General features: G+C 45.1%; 1 protein-coding gene across 6 annotated transcripts in view; it reads left to right on the top strand.

The window, feature by feature from the left end:
* The first annotated feature begins 2,674 nt into the window (after positions 1–2,674).
* The window catches only part of DIXDC1 (DIX domain containing 1), a 100,766-nt gene continuing 81,801 nt past the window's right edge, over positions 2,675–21,639 (top strand). For 5 of the 6 annotated variants that reach the window (XR_009546780.1, XM_060180073.1, XM_016195371.2 and 2 more), the window contains exon 1: positions 2,675–3,053. Coding sequence is in view for 4 of the 6 variants with exons in the window: in XM_060180073.1 (XP_060036056.1) it covers positions 2,994–3,053 (60 nt within the window). In the remaining 2 variants the exon portion in view is untranslated. The remainder of the gene's footprint in view (positions 3,054–21,639) is intronic. The other variant, XM_060180076.1, reaches the window with a different exon arrangement.

The following is a 21,639-nucleotide window of genomic DNA, read 5'->3' as shown; positions in this document are numbered from 1 at the left end:
GACATAGTAAGAAGCACAAGGCCCTGAGCAAGAATTCTGGCTCCCCACCTGCAGGGGGGTCACTTCACAAGTGGCAAAGTGGGTCTGCAGGTGCCTATTTTTCTCTCCCCTTCTCTATCTTTCCCTCCTCTCTGAATTTCTCTCTGTTCTGTCTTGTTTTTGGTCCGGGTGGTCTCCTTTGGTATTCCTAGTTGATCCGTTTCTCTCTGTTCTATCCAATAAAACAAACAAAATGTCCACCAAGAGCAATAATTTCTTAGTGTAGGCACCGAGCTCCAGCAATATTCTGGAGGCAAAAGGAAAAAAGACTTGTTTGAGAGACAGACCTACTATCAACAAGAACTCCCTCTGATGTTTCTCTGATTATTATTGTTACTGTTGATGTCGTTCATTGTTGGATAGGACAGAGAGAAATGGAGAGAGGAGGGGAAGACAGAGGAGGAGAGAAAGACAGACACCTGCAGACCTGCTTCACCACCTGTGAAGCGACTCCCTTGCAGATGGGGAGCCGGGGCTCTAACCAGGATCCTTCTGCCAGTCCTTGCACCTTGTGCCAAGTGCGTTTAACTCACTGTGCTACCACCCGACAACCTCCCCCCCCCCCACTGATGTTTCTATTTTCTGCTATATCTAAAACCTAAGTGACTGTCAACCAACCTAAGTCAGGGATCCAACAACAGGGATTGTGGGTTTTAGATTTCTCTGCATGTAGATGTGCTGCATGAAAATTTGTGCTGTTAAAAGTTTGGTATTTCTCTTTTAAAAGGAACTTGTGGGGCTGGTGAGATAGCTCACTTAGGAATGCACTGCTTTGCCCTGCTCCTGCCCCAGGTTGGGCTTGGCCCCACCAGAGTGGAGAAACTTCCTTGCTGCTGTATCTCTCCCTTCCCCCTTCTCTGTTTTTCTGTCTCTAACTGAAAAAAAGTTAGCCCTGAGTGGCGAAGCCCCAGCTATGCCAATAATAATAATAGCGATAGTAATATTAATAATAATAGATGTGTGACATAAACATGGTTTGCTGAGTTTTCTGAGGCTGTTACACTATGGACTGTGGTTAAGGTGCCAGGACTTCTTGCAACTAAATTCCCTGGTTAGAGTGGGAAGGACGGTGGTCTTCTGAGGTATGGGTGGGTCAGTTTCTGTTTGATTTATTATCAGGGTTTTTCCTCAGCCTTAGCCTGAACAAAACCCACAGTTGTCAAGCAGCAGCAACATCCACTTAGCACCTCTGCTTCTTGCTTCCTGCTTCCTGCTTGCTGCGGTCAAGAGAGGAGTGCCAGTTTTCAGAAGCAGCTTTGTGATCAGCCCCCTTTAGACAGAGCCATCAAGATGCTGGCTCTGTCTAAAGGTTTTCTTTCTCTCTAGTGACCTGAGCAGGAGGTTACTAGGTTGAATAAGAACCACTATTCATTTTTTCTGCTAAAGTACTAGTGAGGACTAGGGAAAGAATCTGGACCTTTTGCAGAACCATAAATGTGGTGTCATAGCTTCTTAAACTGCCCCTGTCAGTTGTGTTCTTGGGTGAGGCCCTGACCTCTAAGTCTAAACACTCTGCCAAGCTGTTCCTGCAGCCTGGGATCACGAGGTGTAATATAATATAGGTGTCCCCCCCCAGCTTCCAGGGGAAGTTTTCCTATAGAAACAAGAGAATTACTAAGAGTACAAATGACTAGTATTCGTGAATATAAGTTGTCAGATCTGTGACTTGAGTAATTAGAAGCACAGCTGTTTTGCTTGAGTGAGCTCTTAACCTAACCCTTTCAAAAGCCCCATGACATTTTTGTGGTTTTAATTTCCCTTGAAACTTTTCAGTCAAAGCTCATCGAATGCGGGTTCTATATATTTTAGCAGTTAGTTTAGAAAGGTAGTCAGGCATGAGTGAATGAAGGAATAAACAAATAAACAAATCTTTTCTCCTTGGTCCTCACTGGCCTGCCCCTTGATGTTGTGAGCCTGTGTGATTCATTTAGCACTACTCTATTAAACACTATTAAACATGTTTTCAGATTGTCAAAGACGAAATAATCTTTTCTTATCCTCTTTGTGGTGTGTGTGTGTGTGTGTGTGTGTGTGTTGTATCTCTTTCTGGCTGTTGTACTTTTTTCTCTCCTCATTTTTCTCATTTCTGCTTCCTTTCCTCTAGCCTAACTTCAGCATCCAGGCCCAAAGTGGAAAAAGCTTGATATTCCCAGCTAGACTGGGGGAGAGGCAATCCCATAATTCACTCCCTTTCCCACCTACCTTTCTGTGGGGTGCTGGCAGCTTTTAACTCTTTAAGTCAGCAGAACGCGTGTGTGTGTGTGTGTGTGTGTGTGTGTGTGTGTGTGTGTGTGTGTGTAAGTCAGCAGAACGCGTGTGTGTGTGTGTGTGTGTGTGTGTGTAAGTCAGCAGAACGCGTGTGTGTGTGTAAGTCAGCAGAACGCGTGTGTGTGTGTGTGTGTGTGTGTAAGTCAGCAGAACGCGTGTGTGTGTGTGTGTAAGTCAGCAGAACGCGTGTGTGTGTGTGTGTGTGTGTAAGTCAGCAGAACGCGTGTGTGTGTGTGTGTGTGTGTGTGTGTAAGTCAGCAGAACGCGTGTGTAAGTCAGCAGAACGTGCTTGAGTGTTTGTACTCGCCCCTCACCGAGTGTGTGCGCACGCGTGCAGTGCGTGCACACTGCAAGCCCGACGCGCTCCCGCCCCCGCCGCGCGCCCGCGCTGCTCTCCTAGACGCGCGCCAGCCTGGCCGCCCGCCAGCGCCCCGCCACCTAGAGCGCGCCCAGCTGTTTCTATAGTAACCGAGACGGCGCCCGGACCCCCTCCTGCACAGGCCGCGGTGCGAGCATGCCCAGTGGCAGCCGCTAGTTTGGCTGGGCTCGAGGCTTCCCGTAAGTGGCATGCGGGAGTCCGGAGGGAGCCCCCAGAGCGGAGCGCGGCGTCTTTGTGTGCAGAGGGAGGAGGCGGCGGCGGCCCGGCCGGGGGACCCCGCCCCGCCCGGCTGCCGGCGGCGGGAACAATGCTGACCTGCCTGGCCCGGGGGAACTTGCTGGACGTCTTGCAGGAGGGCTTCAGTGAGGTAACTGCTCCTCCCACTCCTCGGCTCCTCACTCCTGCCTAGTCTCTGGAGAGGGTCCCCCCTCTGCACCCCCAGAACGAATGGCCGGCTCAGCACTGCGGGGGCTGGGGAGCGGGTACCGTGCAGCGAGCCCCCTTGCCCCGCAGGGCGGACACCCTCCGGGTGACTGATGGAGTCCGGACCCCGGCACCTCCCCCAAGCTCCCCCCAACCCCTCAGCATCCTGCCCCAGGGGAATCCCCGGGGAAGCCCCCTGAGAGTTTGCAAAGTGCTCTTTCTGTGTCTGGAGCGAGCGGGGCGAGCAGGGAGGGCTGGGGGTGGGGGGCATTGGTAGAAAGTTTCAGAGCGGGAGGGCTGGGGTCCGGGGGGCTCCCCGGGAAGTGCCTTCTTCCCCTTGGAGCCGCTTTCTGAAGCCAAGGAGTAGAGAGGTCTCCATCCCCGGGCGTGGGGGCAGAGCCCAGGGGCTGGGCCCGGCTCGGGTCTCCAGTCATACCTCCTCGCCCCCCTTTCTCCCTTTGTGAGAGTTGGGGGCTGGGGAGGGGTCTCCTCTGAGGGGTAGTGTGTGTGAGGGCCGGCCTGGGGTCGTTTTCTCTCCATCTGTTACCCCTCGGAAATCCTGTCATTCCTCTTCTTTCTCTTGTGACCCAACAGTTCTGGTTTAGGACCCCTCTCCCTTCACGCCCTCACTTCCTAGTGTGATTTGCTCCCCGTGTTTCCCCCTTGCATCTGAACCCCACCCTTCCCTTTTCGGTGGTTTTTATGCCAGCATCCAGGGGACACCCCCTACGCTCCCACCCAGGAGACCGAGGCTCTTAGTTGTGCCCTTCCTTCCTAGTCTCCCTCCTATTCTTCCCACCTCTCTCCTATTCTCTCCATCTTTCCTGCTCTCCGTTTATTCTTGTCTTTATTAAAATTTCAGGATTAAAAAAAAAAGTTAATGAATATAGTCTCTTCTTCAGAATGGACATTGCAGACAGGTCTAGGGCCACCCGTCCAACCCTAGTCTTTCTCCCTCAAAAGGCGACCCTCTCCCTGGATTCTGTGTAAGATTTTCTTTCTGCAGCTGTATCACAGGCTGTTTCCTTCAGTCCTGTTTCTAATTAAGAAGCTCTGCAGCCCGACCTGCCTCAGAACCTTCTTCCCTGCACCAGGCCTGGCCCCTGTGCCTGAACCTTGGTCCCCACGACGCAGAGAGGAAAAACTGCAGAAATGCCATCCTAGCTGAACCCACTGAGTCAGAATTTTCCTTTGGCAGAGGGGTGTCACCACCTCCGGTGAAGGGCAGAGCGTGTCTCCCACTCGCCTGCACTGCAGGGCTCTTGTTTGCGTCATTTCTCCCTGAACACATGTAAGGGGATGGTTAACAAAGAGCTACAGTCCAGAGAGGTGAAATGCACACCTGCCAGGAAGCCACCACCTCTTTGAGTGCTGCCAGTTTTCTGGGCTCCTCCTGCTCCTTCTGGCTTTCTGCCTTTGACCTCCCTCAGTCACCAGCCTCAGACCTCTGATTCATTTACCACGGTTTCTGGAGCTCCGAAGGTCCCCTTTCCTAGCTCAGCCTCCATGCATCAGGCCGCCACTCTTTTCTTATTTGAAGGAGGAAACCAGCTGTAAAAACACCAGTCCTCCTCTCTGCCTTCTCTTCATTTCCGAACCTTTCAGCTGAAGAGACAGGTAAACCAAGGGGTCTGACTGACTTTCTCTGGTTTTACTGCTTCTGTAAATATCCCCTTCCCCTCCGATTCTTGTAAAAAGGTAAGCGGGAGTGGGAGAATTTTTTTGCTTGTGACAGTGATGGTGCCATAAGATAAAATAACACACCATACAACTTTGTTTTTTTCTTTCTTTCATTATTGTTATTATATTACCAGAGCACTACTCAGCTTTGGCTTATGGTGGTGCAGGGGACTGAACCTGGGATCTTGGAGCCTCAGCCATGAGAGTCTTTTTGCATACCATAATGCTATCTACCAGATATTATGCATGTAAAAACTATTGTATTTACTGTCGAATGCAAAACATTAATTCCCCAATAAAGAAAATTAAAAAAAAATAATGCTGTCTACCTCCACCCCACACTTTATAATGAATTCATTTCTAAAATGATGTAGTAATGACCCTTTTCTCACTCTGACATCTGATTTTCCAACCCATCTTGAAATCTCTATGTCCACCTTTTTCACAGGCTAATGTATAATCTTTGTTTTTAATGATTTGTTTTTGGGAAAGAGCAAGAGAGAACCATACCACTCTGACACATGCAATGTCAGGGATTGAATCTGGAATCTCATGCTTGTGAGTCTAGCACTATCCACTGCAGCCCCTTCAAGACCACAATGTGTTCTTTTTTAATAGTAGACTTGAACTCTGATGGCCCATAAATACTTTCAGGTTCTCTGAGAAGTTGACACCATGGAAATAATAATAGTAATATTAATGTGTTAAATCTCAGTGCTCCTTATAGTTTAGCTAAGTCATACAATCAATTCAGTGAGCAAAATTAAACACTTCTTTTTACACATGGTATCATATTTAATAATACTGGTTATTTCATAGCTATAGTGGTAACTTAGCATACCCAGCCTTATTTGGTCTCTTTTGTTAAGAGTCCTATGGTAGGGTGGCTGTAGATAGCATAATGGTTATACAAAGAGACTTTTGTTCCTGAGATTCCCATGTCCCAGGTTCATTTCCCCTCACCACTGTAGGCCAGAACTGAGCAGTGCTCTGGTAACAAAACCAAAGCAAAGATAAAAACAAACAACAGGAAAAGTCCTGTGGTAAAGAGGTAAATAGGGACTTATAAGACAGTATCTATCAGTATATACTTAAGTGCTTCCAAGAAACCCTACTGAGGCTAAGAATATCCCACACATAACATTCAGCTCTCTCCTGGGAATGATCCAATCACTACTGAAACTATTCTGCATCTCCCAGATGCTTTATAGGTCTGTGTGGTGAGGACTCTGACCTCATTCTCTGTAACAGAACTATCACAGGAAATGGAGCTACGGTCCTAATTGGTTAATTATAAGGAAATCCTCAAAGAGAGAGAAACCCTGCTTCTAAATCAGGGCTTCCCTCTACCCGCTGTTGGCGTCTGTTCTCAAGCCACGTGCCTCTATGCATAACTATGAACAACAGAATTTTTCTACAACCACATTCTCTGAGTAAAGGCCTGGCTTCCACACCCCTGACACATTACTCACAGAATCATTCCATGCCAGTGATGCCTGTGCAACCCCTACTAGTGGTCTGGTTCTTTTGCCATGTGAATTATCTATACGTTGTACCTATCCCTGTATTCTATACCCAGGCTGACTCTCCCTCCCCCTCCCCCACCCCACCCAGTCTACCTTCCCCCATACACCATCTCCTATGTTCTGGGTCTAACCAGGCTTTCACAGTTAGCACATTCTGTATCTGCCTCAAAGCTATTTATTTATTTTCTTGTCCACTTGGGATTGCCGTAGTCACACGAATGGTGTTTTTGGTTAATGTGCCAAGAAAGATTTTCTGTACGTGTTTTTCTGGGAGTTGATTTTTTTTTCCCACCAGAGTATTGTTCCGTTTGGGATTATGGTGGTGAGGGGATTGAACCTGGGACTTCAGAGCCTCAGACATGAAATCCTCTGCATAACCATTATGCTATCTTCCCCACCCCTGAATTTTCTTTTAAAATGATTTCAGTGGGCTGGGGAGATGGCTCAGGGGTAGAGTGCATAATATTAATGCACAAAGTTTTGGATTCAACCCCCAGAAATGCATAAATATAAGAACGACAAAAACAGAATATGGGGCTGATTCCATGGTGTACTAAATTAAGTGCTCATGTTACCACCCTCAAGGACCGGAGTTTAAGCCCCTGTCCCCACCTGCAGGGGGGAATCTTCATAAATGGTTAAGCACTGCTGCAGGTGTTTCTCTCCCTTTCTCTCTCCCCCTCCTCACTCAATTTCTCTGTATTCTGTTAAAAAATAAATAAATAAAGGGAAAATAAAAGGAAAAATGGCTACTGGGGGGAGCCGGGTGGTAGTGCAGTGGGTTAAGCGCATGTGGTGCAAAGCGCAAGGTCTGGCATAAGGATCCTGGTTCGAGCCCCTGACTCCCCACCTGCAGGGGAGTTGCTTCACAAGTGATGAAGCAGGTCTGCAGGTGTCTATCTTTCTCTACCCCTCTCTATCCTCCCCCTCTCTCTCCATTTCTCTCTGTCATATCCAACAACAACGACAACAATAATAACTACAACAATAAAACAACAGGGGCTCAAAAGGGAATAAATAAATATTTTTTTAAGATGGCTACTGGGAGTGGTGGATTTGTTGTGTAGGCACTGAGCTGTAGCAGTAAACCTGGTGGTAATAGCAACAACAATAATGATGTTTAAAAAAACAGATAGAAAATAATAATGGCTGAGCAGTTCTCTGATCTCCTTCTGTCTTGTTAAAAAAAAAAAAGGGGAGGGGTCAGGTGGTAGCATAACAGGTTAAGCACACATGGCCTGAAGAGCAAGGACCGGCATAAGGATCCCGGTTTGAACCCACGGCTCCCCACCTGCAGGGGGGTCATTTCACAAGTGGTGAAGCAGGTCTGCAGGTCTTTCTCTCCCTCTCTCTGTCTCCTCTTCTCTCTCGACTTCTCTCTGTTCTGTCCAACAACAACAGCAATAACAACAACAATAATAACGACAACAAAGGTAACGAGGGGCACAAAATGGGAAAAATGGCCTCCAAGAGCAGTGGATTTGAAGTGCAGGCATCAAGCCTTAGCTATAACCCTGGAAGCAAAAAAAAAAAAAAAAAAGAAAGAAAAAAAGAAAAGATACTGATGAATTTAGACCTGAAACTATAATGTTTTTAAGAAGCATCCTTTCATTCAGTTATTTCATCATTTATTGGGTGAGTAGATGCATAAAATAAAAACACTTAGTTCCTGCTTCCAAGGAGTCTATCGGGAAGAGATTCCTATGTGTACTGGAATGGTGTTTAATATGATGAGTGTCATAAAAGAGGGAATGTTTGTGGGAGATCTTAGACATACCTTTGACTTTATGACATTGTGAAAAGCACCAAAAATCGTTCTGCTTAATAAGGCTAACCTTCTCCCCCAACCTCACTGTTCTGGTAAATATGTATGCAAGCACTCATTCAACAGATATCCCCTGAATTACTGTGTTTACCAGGCACTATGCCAGGTTCTGGAAATAGAAGCCAAATAACAGACTCCATGCCCTAACAGAGCTCATAGGCTGAGGAAGAAAAAGCAAATGTTCACATTATGAAAGCTGGTAAGATTGTGGTAATGAAGTCTTAAAGGTGTTGGGGAGATAGCATAATGGTAATGAAAAAATACTTTCATGCTTGAGGCACCAGAAGTCCCAGGTTCAATCCCTAGCACCACTACAAACCAGAGCTGAGCAGTTCTCAGGTAAAATAAATAAATAAATGAGTTCTGCAGTGAGTGGAAGAGCATAAAAATGAGTTGAATTCTTAACACTGGTGCTCTAGTTCTCTCTCTCCATCACTAAAGAATATTTTTACTTTAAAAAGATATTTATGAGAGTGGGTTGGAAGAGAAAGAGAGTGATAAGTTGAACATCACTGGCACCTTTGATGCCAGGAGTCTAATAACACCTCCTGTCCCAGAGTCCAACACCTTATCCACTGTGCCAGGTCACAACTCTTTTTATTTTTTTAAATCTTGCCTATCGGGCAGAGCAAACCTACATCAGGTTGTCATGTGAATGGTCTAATGAATTATAAGTTGCAGGAATGATGTCCTAAAAGATAGATCTTAAAGAAATCTGTTTCCCAAGTTTCAGGCTCAGACATTGAGCATGTGAGTTATTTTTTACCAGTTTCCCTCTAAGTAGGACAGTAGAAATTTACCCCCCCCCCCCCCCCCCCGCACACATACACGGAGATTCCTCTGCTTGGGAGATGAGAAATACAGGAAAAGCCTTTGTCTGGCGCTTTCCCCATAGGGGTGAGGGGGTTGAGGGGGATAGAGAATGAATGAGGAAGAGGACAGGCAGGAGGAGCAGCTGTAATGAACCTCTCTCCCGAGTGCCCTCCAAGGAGCGGCACTGTGGCTTCCAGACATTTCCACAATGAGGTCCTCTGTGCTCTGCTGTGGAAATTAAAGGCCCGTAAGTCTTTAATGTCAGAGAGGACCCTGCTATCCAACCTGCTTTCTTCCATCCTGACTGATTCCTCCTCTCCTCACCCGGGCTCCTTGGCTTTGTTCCCACAGGAGGCAGTGCCAGCAGAGCAGATGCTCCCTGGCAGCAGGCTAGCAGGCAGCTTTATGTCCTTATGGAGAGTGATAGGCTGGCCAGGCGTGTGGAGCAGTGACAGGGCACAGCTTGCCAGGTGCCACTCCAGCAGGCAGTGCAGACTGTGTGGGTAGCACTGAAAATGCTTCCCCAGCCATGCCTGACCTTGCCGTCTAGGCTGTAAGGATCAAAGGGCCAGGCACTTGACTGAATGTATTGTATTTCCTTCTTTGCTGTCACCCAACCCAGACCCCTAGTAGTGGTCATGGACTTAACCATCAGTGGTTAAGTATGGTAAGGGTGTAGGGAATCAATGACAAAGGCTCTGAGGGTGGGCTTCATGCCCTGTTTCGAGAATAAGAAGCAGTAAGGGGTCATACTGTGGTGTCATACTGATTCGTTCAGTTCATTTATTCATTCACCATTGGCGTTAATTTATGAACATTTCCCCTGCAACATGTACTTTTGAAGGAACAAAGTGTTTATGGAACTCTAAAGGAAATTTGAAAACAAGGGCAGTTTTTGTGGTGACTTGTATGTATAATGTGTAGGCAAGAAACTACTCCTGAAATCTTATAATTTTGTAAACCACTGTTAAATCAATAGCAACTTCAAAAGTAAAAAATATATAAGGTTAGAAAATCTTTGATGAACTCTGCACTTTCTGATTTCTCTCTCTCTTTTTTCCTGTACTGGGTAATAAACTCATGCATGTATGATACTGCTGAGTGAACTATGGGGTGAAATTTTTATTCATTTTTGTTAAGAGGGGAAGAGAAAGAGACAGACAGAAAGATAATAGCATTGCTTTACCATCCATAGTGCTCTCCTGTTGTGCCAGGGCTTGAACTCAGAGTGTGGTGCATGCCTCCCAGCTCCAGTGGTATTATTTATTTGACCACTGGGCTTTAAATTAATATGAAGAGCCAAGAAAGAAGAAATGTAATTTTTTTTTTTTTTTTACCAGAGCATTGAGTAGCTCTGGTTTATGATGGTGCAGGGGATTGAACTTGGGACTTCAGAGCCTCAGGTATGAGTCTGCATAACCATTATGCCATCTACTTCCGCCCATGATGATATTTTTGTTTGTGAACTTAATCCTTTTTTTTTAATTGCCCCCAGGGTTATCGCTGGGGCTCAGTGCTAGTACTACGAATCCATTGATCCTGGCAGCTATCTTTTTTCCATTGTTGGTGTTGCTGTTATTGTTGTTAGATAGGACAGAGATAAATTGAGAGAGGAGGGGAAGACAGAGCGGGAGAGATAGACACCTGCAGACCTGCTTCACTGCTTGCAAAGTGACCTCCCCCCCCATAGAGTTCTCCCTCCCCCACAAGTGGGGAGCCCAGGACTCCATCCGGGATCCTTGAGTCTGTCCTTGTGCTTAGCACTATGTGCACTTAACCCAGTGCGGTACTGCCCAGCCCCTCCCCCCTTTTTCTTCCTTTTAAAAATTTTATTTGACAGGATAGAGAGAAATTGAGGGGGGGAGGAAGATAGAGTGGGAGAGAGAGAGAGAGACAGACACCCGCAGACTTGCTACACTGCTTATGAAGGGGTCCCACCCTGCAGGTGAGGAGTGAGAGTTTGAACCCGGGTCCTTTATGCATGGTGGTATTGCACTTAATTGGGTTTGCCATCACCTGACCCTCGTGAATTTAATCTTTACCATTAAGATCAGTGAATTCGTTGCTTCCCTAGTCTGATAGACCTGAAAGAGTTAAGAGGAATGAACTACTCTCTTAAAATCTGCTCACACTGTTTAGACCAATAGTAACAAGGTTTCCAGACCTCCTGGTTTCCTTTGAGTTTCACAGTGTCTCGCCCACCCCCATCTTTTTAGCTTCCCCCAGGTGGAGGGTCTGAGAGTTCTAAACAGGTGTCTGGTTTCACTGTAAACCCGTTTCCTTCCTGAGCTTCTCAGGTCTCTGGACCTCTCTCCAGCACAGCAGAAGAACCCGATTGCCCTTTTTGTTTCCTTGCTTTCCAGCAGGGAGCCTTAGAGTCAATTCCTTAGATGTTCCCACCCTGGGGAAAACAGGTCCTACTGAGGTTCTGGTGAAGAAACGCAACCAGTGCTTTGCAACTTTAACCAAACAAGTCCCCAGCAGGAATTCTCTTGACCCTGAGGCTTCCAGAAGATAAAGAACAGAGGCTGGATTTTTCAAGTTGTTTAGAAGAAAGGGCAAGCCCCAAAGGAAAACAAAAAACAAGTTACATTTGGCCTTCCAAGGTCAAGACTGACACCAAGTAGAAGACTGGACAGAACTGACTAGACTGAAAAAAATTGCAACTCAAATCGTGGAGTTATTTTGATTATCTTGGAGGCAGCTGATAAAGATTATGGGGTTTCAAAAGCTTCTCTACAGCCCTGCCTTGGTATCACTGCTGCTCTCAACATCTGAGCAGCCCAGTCTCATCAAGACAATATCCTGCCCAGCCAGCTTTGATGTTACTGCATCTACTTCTCCTTCCCCTGAGGCCTGACTTCCAGGCTTCTAAATTCCTGGGTTACATCCTTCTGACTTCCTTGGAATAAATTAGACATTGTTAGTTCTGGACTGAGATTAGTTCTTTACTGTCATTGATGGTATATATTTACTTGATTGTCTTTTTCTTTCTTTTTTTTTTTTTTCACTAGATCAAATATTTTGCCTGCTGGGGTCTTATATCTGTGTGAATCCACTGCTCCAAGTAAACTTTTCATTTTGGTCATCACTGGGGCTTCATCACTCTGGGATGACTTTTCCAGATAGAATGGGAGGGGGTTGGGGAGGGGGCACTTCTGACGCTGTGGGGACCAGGCTTAAACCTGGGTAGTGCAGGGTCAAGCAATCACTATCCAAGTGGGCTATTTTGCTGACTTTCCTTTTAAATTTCAGACTGACACAGAGGAAGGGTGAAAAGGAGAGGTCGCCACATTGTTGATGGAATTTCTCCTGAGGCATTGCGCTTTCATGTGGTGCCTGGGTGGAACCTGGGTTCTTGTGCACAGTACAGTATACACTCTACAGGATAAGTTATCTTCCAGGACCTTGCTTTTTTGTTTTTAGTTAATTTTTTAAAAAAATTTACTTTATGAGTGTGAGGTCAGAACACTGCTCTTGAAGATTAAGAGAAAATGCAATTCTGGAGGTCAAACCTGGAACCTTATGCATGCAAATCCTGCTGTGCACTTAACTACATCTCCAGCCATTGTCTTGCATCATCATCATCACCGTCGTCATCATTATCATCATCATCATCATCATCATTATTTGTCAAGAACCCAGTTTGCAGTACCAGAAACAGGAACTGAAACTAAACTCACTCATGGAGTCCAAAGGAAAGCAACCATGAAAAGGATGAATCAGGGGCGGAGGGTAGATAGCATAATGGTTATGCAAACAAACTCTCATGTCTGAGTCTCCAAAGTCCTAAATTCAGAATTCAGTACCCCCATTACCACCACCATAAGCCAGAGCTGAACAGTGCTCTGGTTAAAAAAAAAGAACTACAACAATAAAACAACAAGGGCAACAAAAAGGGAATAAATAAATATTTTAAAAAGAAAAAACATTTGAAAAAATTTTTTAAAAAAAGAAAGGATGAATCAGAGTCTGGGAAACTATGAAAATCAAGAATTTAAACTCTGGCAGGGTCGCCTGCTCTGCTGTCTGCCTTCTGTCTCTGGTTCTTTCTGTGGGTGGCTTCACCCCTGTAACTACAGGTGGCTTCTCTCTTGGGTAGACAAGATGGCCTATGGCAACATCTGTGTTATATTTTGAACTCTGTTGGAAAGAAACAGACAGGCCGGAAGACTGCTTTTCTTCCTAAATGCCAGATCAAATAACTCAGCTGGACCAAACACTGGCCTGGTCCTGGTATCTCCCACTGCATGGAGAGGAGGGAGTATGTCTGTACAAAAGGCAGAGTCATTATGAGCTGAACAGCTAGCTACCTTCAGCACTGTTAGTTATACCACCTCCATGCGCCTGCTTTGAGCCCAGTTGTCCTACCATGCTTTCCCATCTGTTCTTGGACACAGATCAAGTGCTTGGGGCATGTTCAAAATTTATTTCTTAGTATTCTAGATATTGTAATTTTGCTGAACCTATTGCATCCTGTCTACATAAAATGTTAGATTTATGGCATTCTATGGCTATAAGGAAACACGATACTGTTTTGTTTTGTTTGGAAGCTATTTCTGAGAAGCCCTAAGGAATCACGTCAGGTAGAGAAAAAGAACAAACTGGGCTCTGGATCCTTCTCCCTGGCCTCAACCAGAGAAGATTTTCCTAATTGTGAAATCCGTATCTGGATTTTACACAAGCTATAATTTGAAAAGGGATTATGAGCCACACCCCTCCAAAAAAGAAGATGAGAAAACTGCTAGTCCGAACCGCAGAGAGTAACAGCCTCATGCAAAAAGCATATGGTGTTCATCTGCTGCAGAAGTAGCTCTAGTAAATATTAAAATCCAAGCATGAGAGCTGCTTAGGCCAAGTCTTGCACTATTGGTCTCTTTTAATATAAACATCTTTGTGGAGGAAGTGGGTATTGTGGCTGGTCTTCTAAAATGTCTACTGTGCCCTTCAAGTCATTTTTTTTTTTTAGAGCCACCAGTAGGCATTTATAGCAAGAACAGGGTCTTCACCATCCCTTGAGTGTGAAGTACAGATACCTTCAGGTCACACTGAGGCTTTAGTGCTTGACTGTCCCAGATTAGACTGATGGGAGGGGTGGGGACCTGAAGCTGGTATAACCCTTACCAGTGGGTGAGAAGAGCACCATTAAACTGTGAATCTCTGATCACTTTATAGATGTCTGTAGTCCATATGTCAATATGCATACATAGAAATGACAAGATAATAGCCTTTTTTTTTTTTTTAAACCCCAGAGCACTGATTAACTCTGGCTTATTGTGGTGTGGGGGACTGAACCTGGAACGTAAGAGCCTCAGACGTGAAAGTCTTTCTGCATAACCATTATGCTATCTACCCCTACCCCACAATAGCCTTTTTTTTTTTTTAAAGGTTTTATTTATTTATGAGAAAGACAGGAGGAGAGAGAAAGAACCAGACATCACACTGGCACATGTGCTGCCGGGGATCAAACTTGTGACCTCATGCTTGAGAGTCCGAAGCTTTACCACTGCGCCACCTCCCGGACCACAGCCTTTCTTCAATCACAACAAGTATTTATTTATTTATTTATTTATTGCCTGCAGTTGCCGGCACTATAAATTCACCACTCCTGGTGGCCTTTTTGTTTTCCCCTGGGATAGGACAGAGAAATTGAGAGAACATGGGGAGACAGAGCGAGAGAGAAAGCCACCTACAGACCTGCTTTTCCATTTGTGAAACATCCCCCTGCAGGTGGGGAGCTGGGGGGGGGGGGGGCTCGAACCAGGATCCTTGTGCAGGTCCTTGCACTTAGTACTATGTGCGCTTAACCGGGTGTGGTACCACCTGGCCCCTCAATGATTTTTAATTTGAGGCTGGAGAATAGCTTACCTGGTAGAGTGTGTGCCCTGCTATACACGAAGTCTTGGGTTAAAACCCTAATACCGCATGGAAACGCAATGGGTAGCATGTCGGGAATTCCATGGATGGTGGAGCAGTGCTGTAGTGTCTCTGTTCTGTCTCTTAAAAACAGTGTGGGTGGGGGCCTGGGCAGTAACACAGCCAGTTGAGCACATATGCTCCCAAGCTAAGGGCCCGGGTTTGAACCCCTGCTCCCCACCTGCAGGGGGGATGTTTCACAAGCAGTGAAGCAGGTTTGCAAGAGTCCATCTTTCTATCCTGCTCTTTTTTTTTTTTTTAAAGATTTTATTTATTTATGAGAAAGATAGGAGAGAGAAAGATAGGAGGAGAGAGAAAGAGCCAGACATCACTCTGGCATATGTACTTCCGGGGATCGAACTCGGGACCTCATGCTTGAGAGTCCAATGCTTTATCCACTGCGCCACCTCCCAGACCACTGTACTGCTCTTTATCTTCCCATCTGTGAGTGAGACCCTCTAGTATTTGTCCTTCTCCTTCTGACTTATTTTGCTCAGTGTGATTCCTTTCAATTTCATTCATGTTGTAGCAGAGAAGATACCATGCTTTTTTAAAAATTGTTCTTTTCTTTTAATTTTTTTTAAAACATTCCCTTTTATTGTTGTAGTTATTACTGTTGTTGTTATTGATGTCGTTGTTGTTGGATAGGACAGAGAAATGGAGAGAGGAGGGGAAGACAGAGAGGGGGAGAGAAAGATAGACACCTGCAGACCTGCTTCACTGCCTGTGAAGTGACTCCCCTGCAGGTGGTGAGCTGGGGGCTCGAACCAGTATCATTGCGCTGGTCCTTGTGCTTTGCACCATCTGCACTTAACCCGCTGTACTACCACCTGACTCCTAATACCATGCTTTTTAGAGTCACTTAGTATATATGAATTCTTGAACTTTGAAACTCTAGTCTGTGTTCAGACCCCCAGTTGCACAATCCTCCATTCCCATTAAATTTATTTTCATATTCATTTATTTATTTATTTTCCTTTTGTTGCCCTTTTTTATTGTTGTTGTCGTTATTGTTGTTGTTGTTACTGATGTCGTTGTTGGATAGGACAGAGAGAAATGGAGCAAGGGGGGAAGACAGAGAGGGGGTGAGAAAGATAGACACCTGCAGACCTGCTTCACTGCCTGTGAAGCAACTCCCCAGCAGGTGTGGAGCCGAGGCTCGAACCATGATTCTTACGCTGGTCCTTGCACTTTGTGCCACGTGCGCTTAACCCGCTGTGCTACTGCCCGATTCCCCAAACTTATTTTCAATCCTATCAGGTTCTTGTTTTTTTTTTTTTTTTTTCCTCCTCCTAGCATATAAATTTCTCCTTTCCAGTACAGACTTCACCACCAAGCAACTCAAATACACTCACATCACCCTCCTCACATCCTTTAGTGCTTGCTGCTTCTCCAGCCAGTTCTACTTCTAGATGAGCCCATCTTCTGTTCCACTACCCGAGGCGCAGATCTGATGCTGAGCCTTTCTAAGGGAAGTCACATAACCTTGCTGATGGACTTAATAACAGGATGACAGTTTCTAGCCTTCTCTGAGTCCCAGGTGCTGCCAGCAAAGCTTTGGCAGCTACTGTTCTTTCCCACAGGGTCTCTTTCCTGAAACCTCCTTCATTCTCTGTCCCTTTTCTTCTCAACAGATGTACTGGTTACTTCAGGATGACTAGAGAGGGGCCCAGGAGATAGCTTACCCAGTAAAGCATACGCTTTACCATGCACAGTGACCTGGGTTCGAATCTTCAGCTACCATGTGGGTGCACCATGCAAAGAGGAAGCTTCATGAACAGTGCTGGGGTATTGCCCCTTCTCCCTCTGTCTCTCACCTTCTATCTAAAAAAGACAGAGAACTCATTGGAGAGGTGGAGTTGTGCAGGCATGGGAAAAAATTGCTAGAGGGACCATTGAATTTGAGCTCTTTCAACTCTTCCCCAGTTTCACATTTCCCCCGTGACTCCTGTCCCCTGGTGACTTCCTCTCTGAAACCTTGTGACATCATGCCCACCTCTCTCATACTTGTTTCTCTTTCTCTGACTCCTCATTTCAGCCTGCAAATGGCCTCTGATCCTAAAAACAAAACAAACACCCTCCGCCCCTGGCCCCTGTTTACCTTCCTCTCCAACTAACACCCTTTCTCCTCCCCTCACTGCTTCTGATGTTGAGGGTACTCTGTTCCCTGCCCCTGGACTTTTGCCCATTACTCTATTGTATCTTACAAAAAAAAAAAGTCACCAAAGCCTGTGTACTGCACTTTCCCATTCTTCAGCCTGACTTTCCCACTGTGTTTGACCCTTTTGATCACTCATCTTAAAAATCTCTTCTCTCTGGATTCCCCCATATGGACTTCCTCTATCCTGATTGCCTATTCTGAAAATGTTGTTTCACTGCTCATTTCATTTCACTTGTCCCTTTAATGTTGGTGCATCTCAATTTCAGTTTCTTTTTTTTTGCATCTCAGTTTTTTTCTTGAGAATTTCTTTTTCTCACTGTGTGCTTTCTTTGGTATAGTAGAAATTATATATATTGCCACCAGGATTATATCTGATGCTTGATGCATGACAATTCCACTACTCTTTTTCCTTCTTTTTAAAATTATTTTACTTAATTTTTTTATTTATAAAAAGGAAACATTGAATAAACCATAGGATAAGAGGGGTACAGCTTCACACAATTCCCACCACCAGAACTCCGTAGCCCGTCCCCTCCCCTGATAGCTTTCCTATTCTTTATCCCTCTGGGAGTATGGACCCAAGGTCATTGTGGGGTGCAGAAGGTGGAAGGTCTGGCTTCTGTAATTGCATCCCCTCCCCACTGAACATGGGCATTGACAGATCGATCCATACTCCCACCCTGTCTTTCTCTTTCCCTAGTGGGGAGGGGATCTGGGGAAGCAGAGCTGCAGGACACATTGGTGGGGTTGTCTGTCCAGGGAAGTCTGGTTGCATCCTGTTAGCATCTGGAACTTGGTGGTTGAAAATAGAGTTAACATATAAAGCCAAACAAATTGTTGACCAATCATGGACCTAAAGGCTGGAATAGTGCAGATGAAGAGTTGGGGTGCCCTCCATTTTGTAGATAGCTAGTAGGCATATTTTAGTTAAATTCCAAAGGGCCTGTGGCTATACTAGTGTTTTTGTTTGCTTGTTTTTGCCTGAGCCTGAATCTGATATGCAGGTGGATCCTAATTATTGTCTGGGGAGATGATGTCATGGCTAGCAGAAGGACCAGAAAGCTGGATCAGGGAGAGAGTAGCTCCAAATATGAGAAAGGTGTATAAATATTGTTGACTGTAAACCCCATCGATTTGATGTGATCTGGGGCCCATATTCAGCTTAGGAGCCTATGTGACCTCTGCATCCCTGTAGATTTGAGCTCACATTCTGTGGTCAAGAGTAGGAACGTTCCAAGCTGCCCCAATATCAGGACCCATCTTCCTCAGGTGTAGAATAGAGTATGTTGTCCATCCTCCCTTCAGAGGATGGAACATTCTCTACCATTGTTGATCCAAGTTGAGGGCAAGGTCCTATGGGGGCCCACAAAGGGGTCTATTGTGTTGTTCCTGTTAGGAATCACCGGTAACAGTGGAGAGAGGGATTTATTCAAGGTCTAGACCCATCCTGTCTGTTTGGGAATCTCAGGACTCCCCAAATAGGGCCCCAGTATTTTTCTTGAGAATTTCTTTTTCTCGTTGTGTGCTTTCTTTGGTATAGTAGAAATTGTATATATTGCCACCAGGATTATATCTGATGCTTGGTGCATGACAATTCCACTACCTCTGGCTACCCTTTTTCTTTCTTTTTTTAAATTTCTTAAATTTTTTTTATTTTACCAGAGTACTGCTCAGCTCTGGCTTATGGTGGTGCAGGGGATTGAACCTGGGACTTTGGTTTTCTTTCTTTCTTTTTAATTCTGTTCAGATAGGAAATGCTCTATTATTTTTTTTGTAATTAAGAAATTAAAGAGTACAGATAACAGAATCTTTACCTCTGCAAAGGTAAAGACATAACTCAGCTCAAACTCTGAATTCTTTTTTTTTTTTTAAAGATTTTATTTTGTTTATGAAGAAGATAGGTAGAGAGAGAAAGAACCAGACATCACTCTGGCACATGTGCTGCTGGGGATCAAACTTGGGACCTCATGCTTGAGAATCCAAAGCTTTATCACTGCGCCACCTCCCGGACCACCCAAACTCTGAATTCTTATCACTTTCCCTGTTACCCACTTATCATGCTCATCTCTGTGCTTATCAGGCCGGGAGAGACAAAGCATCAAAAAGCACAGGTAGGGAGTCAGGCAGTAGCACAGCAGGCTAAGCACATGTGGCACAAAGCACAAGGACCGGCAGTAAGGATCCCGGTTCGATCCCCTGGCTCCCCACCTGCAGGGGAGTCGCTTCACAGGCAGTGAAGCAGGTCTGCAGGTGTGTATCTTTCTCTCCCCCTCTCTGTCTTCCCCTCCTCTCTCCATTTCTCTCTGTCCTATCCAACAACGACGACGGCAGCAATAATAACCACAACAACAAAAAAAAAACAACAAGGGCAACAAAAGGGAATAAAAAAAAAAAGCACGGGCAATCTCAGCTCTTGAAGAAACTGCAGTATTGGGGCATGACCCTTCAAAAGGCAGCATCATCAAATAGAAGCCTTATCAACTCCCTTATGTGGCAAAGGTAATAATACTAAAGATTAAATGACTTGACATAATAGTGAAGACAGAAGAAACTACACTATAAAAGTGATCATTTTTTCTCTCTTTTCTTTAGCTTGTTTTGTGATGATTCTTTGCAACTTGCTTTATTCAAAACTGCTTGGCAGCAGTTTTCTGCAGGAAAAAAAAACCTGGGGGGGAAATACATTGTCAAAAATCAGTAATTTAAACAATTACTGATTGTTGTTATTTGATCCCAGACCTCATAGACACGCTGCTTGACAACAGAAGAAGAAGGGACTGGGAAACTGGTTGGTAGCAAAGATGTGGGTAAGCCTCCAATATGGCATCATTGAGCATGCCAGAATAAAATATCAGCACTGCAGGCCAGTCATAGTGCCGGTGTATTTCACTGAAAACAATAGGCTAAGCAGCTGTGATTCCCAGCTTATAATGTACAGAATAACTCTGTAAGGCCCTCTATGTAATGACCCAGATGGACTGGATGGGAGTAATTCAGCAACTGCATTTAAATTCTTGCCACCAAGGTAATGTTCTACAGTTTTACCTGGGAAGTGTAATGGTATCTACAGACGTGTCCCTAGCTGTGGCTCTAAGCAGAAATTCAAAGCCTTCTCTTCATCTAGTCAATGGAGGAACTCATCTTACAGTGAGAGAGGGCAATGCTTTCTTTTCAACTTACTTTTGTTTCCTTTTTTTTATTTCTTTATTGGGGAATTAATGTTTTACATTCAACAATAAATACAATAGTTTGCACATGCATAACATTCCCCAGTTTATTTTTTTTAATCATATTTATTGAGGGAGTTAATGGTTTACACTGTAGTCATTGACACATGGGTACAATTTCATTATGCACCATGGCCCCAAAGTGGTCTTCTTTCCTTTCTCTTCCTCCTCCTCCCCCTTCCTTTCTTTCTCTTTCTTGGTAGAGACAGAGAGAAATAGAGAGAAGGGGAAGAAAGACACCTGTAGCACTGTTTCACCACTTGTGAAGCTTCCTCCTCCCCCCTGCCCCCCGGCAGGTGAAGTCAGAAGACATGAACCCAGGTCCTCGAACATGATGGGGTGTGTGTGTGTGTGTGTGTGTGTGTGTGTGTGTGTGTGCGTGCGCGCTCTACAGGGTGCACTGTCACCCAGCTCCTAGTAATATATATTTTTTCCAAGTAGATGGAATAAGTTCAAATTCTAGTGTCTCTCTTTGTCACTGCCTACATCCCTTTGGGGACCTCTGATTTTGTTTCTAAAATTTTTTCTTTCAAAATATAATGCTTCAGTTGCCTCAGGTTTTCATCTTTCACTTGAATTACTGCCGGGGGGGGGGGTCCTCACTGATTTATTCAAATCTGGATGCTCTTCTTTCTGTCTTATTTTCTCTCTCCAGAGTAGCCTCTCTAAGTAAAATGCAGGTTTCACAGTTTCACTCTCTTGTTTCAAAACTCCAATCTTTTATGTTGAAGATTTTTATCTTTTTTTTAATGAAAATGATTTTTAAAGATTTATTTATTTATTAATGAGAAAGGAGGAGAGAGAAAGAACCAGACATTACTCTGGTACATGTGCTGCTGGGGATTGAACCCAGGACTTCATGCTTGAGAGTCCCTTGCTTTGTCCACTGTGCCACCAACAGGATCACTCTGTTGAAGTTTTTGTTTTTTTTTCCCCCCAGGGTTATCTCTGGGGCTTGATGCCTGCACTACGAATCCACTGCTCCTGGAGGGTTTTTTTTTTTTTTTCCATTTTTGTTGCCCTTGTTGTTATTGCTGTTGTTGGATAGGACAGAGAGAAATGGAGAGAGGAGGGGAAGACAAAGAGAGGAAGAGAAAGATAAACACCTGCAGACCTGCTTCACCACTTGTGAAACGACCCTCCTTACAGGTGGGGATCTGGGGCCTCGAACTGGGATCCTTGGGCCGGTCCTTGAGCCATGTGCGCTTAACCCACTGTGCTACCACCCAACTCCTGAGGATCTTTAAATGTTAAGTCTAAGTGCTAATACATAGTGTATTGCCCTGTATCTCTGTCATCATCCCCAGCCACTGGTGACTCTCCTACGCTAGTTTGTCATCTGGAGGATACTTTGCCTTGCCTTCACTTCACACCTCTTTGTC

This window comes from Erinaceus europaeus, chromosome 20, assembly GCF_950295315.1.
Source record: "Erinaceus europaeus chromosome 20, mEriEur2.1, whole genome shotgun sequence".
NCBI classification, from domain to species: Eukaryota; Metazoa; Chordata; class Mammalia; order Eulipotyphla; family Erinaceidae; genus Erinaceus; species Erinaceus europaeus.
The sequence above is the reverse complement of the archived record's forward strand: the minus strand, read 5'-3'. Positions and strand labels throughout refer to the sequence as shown.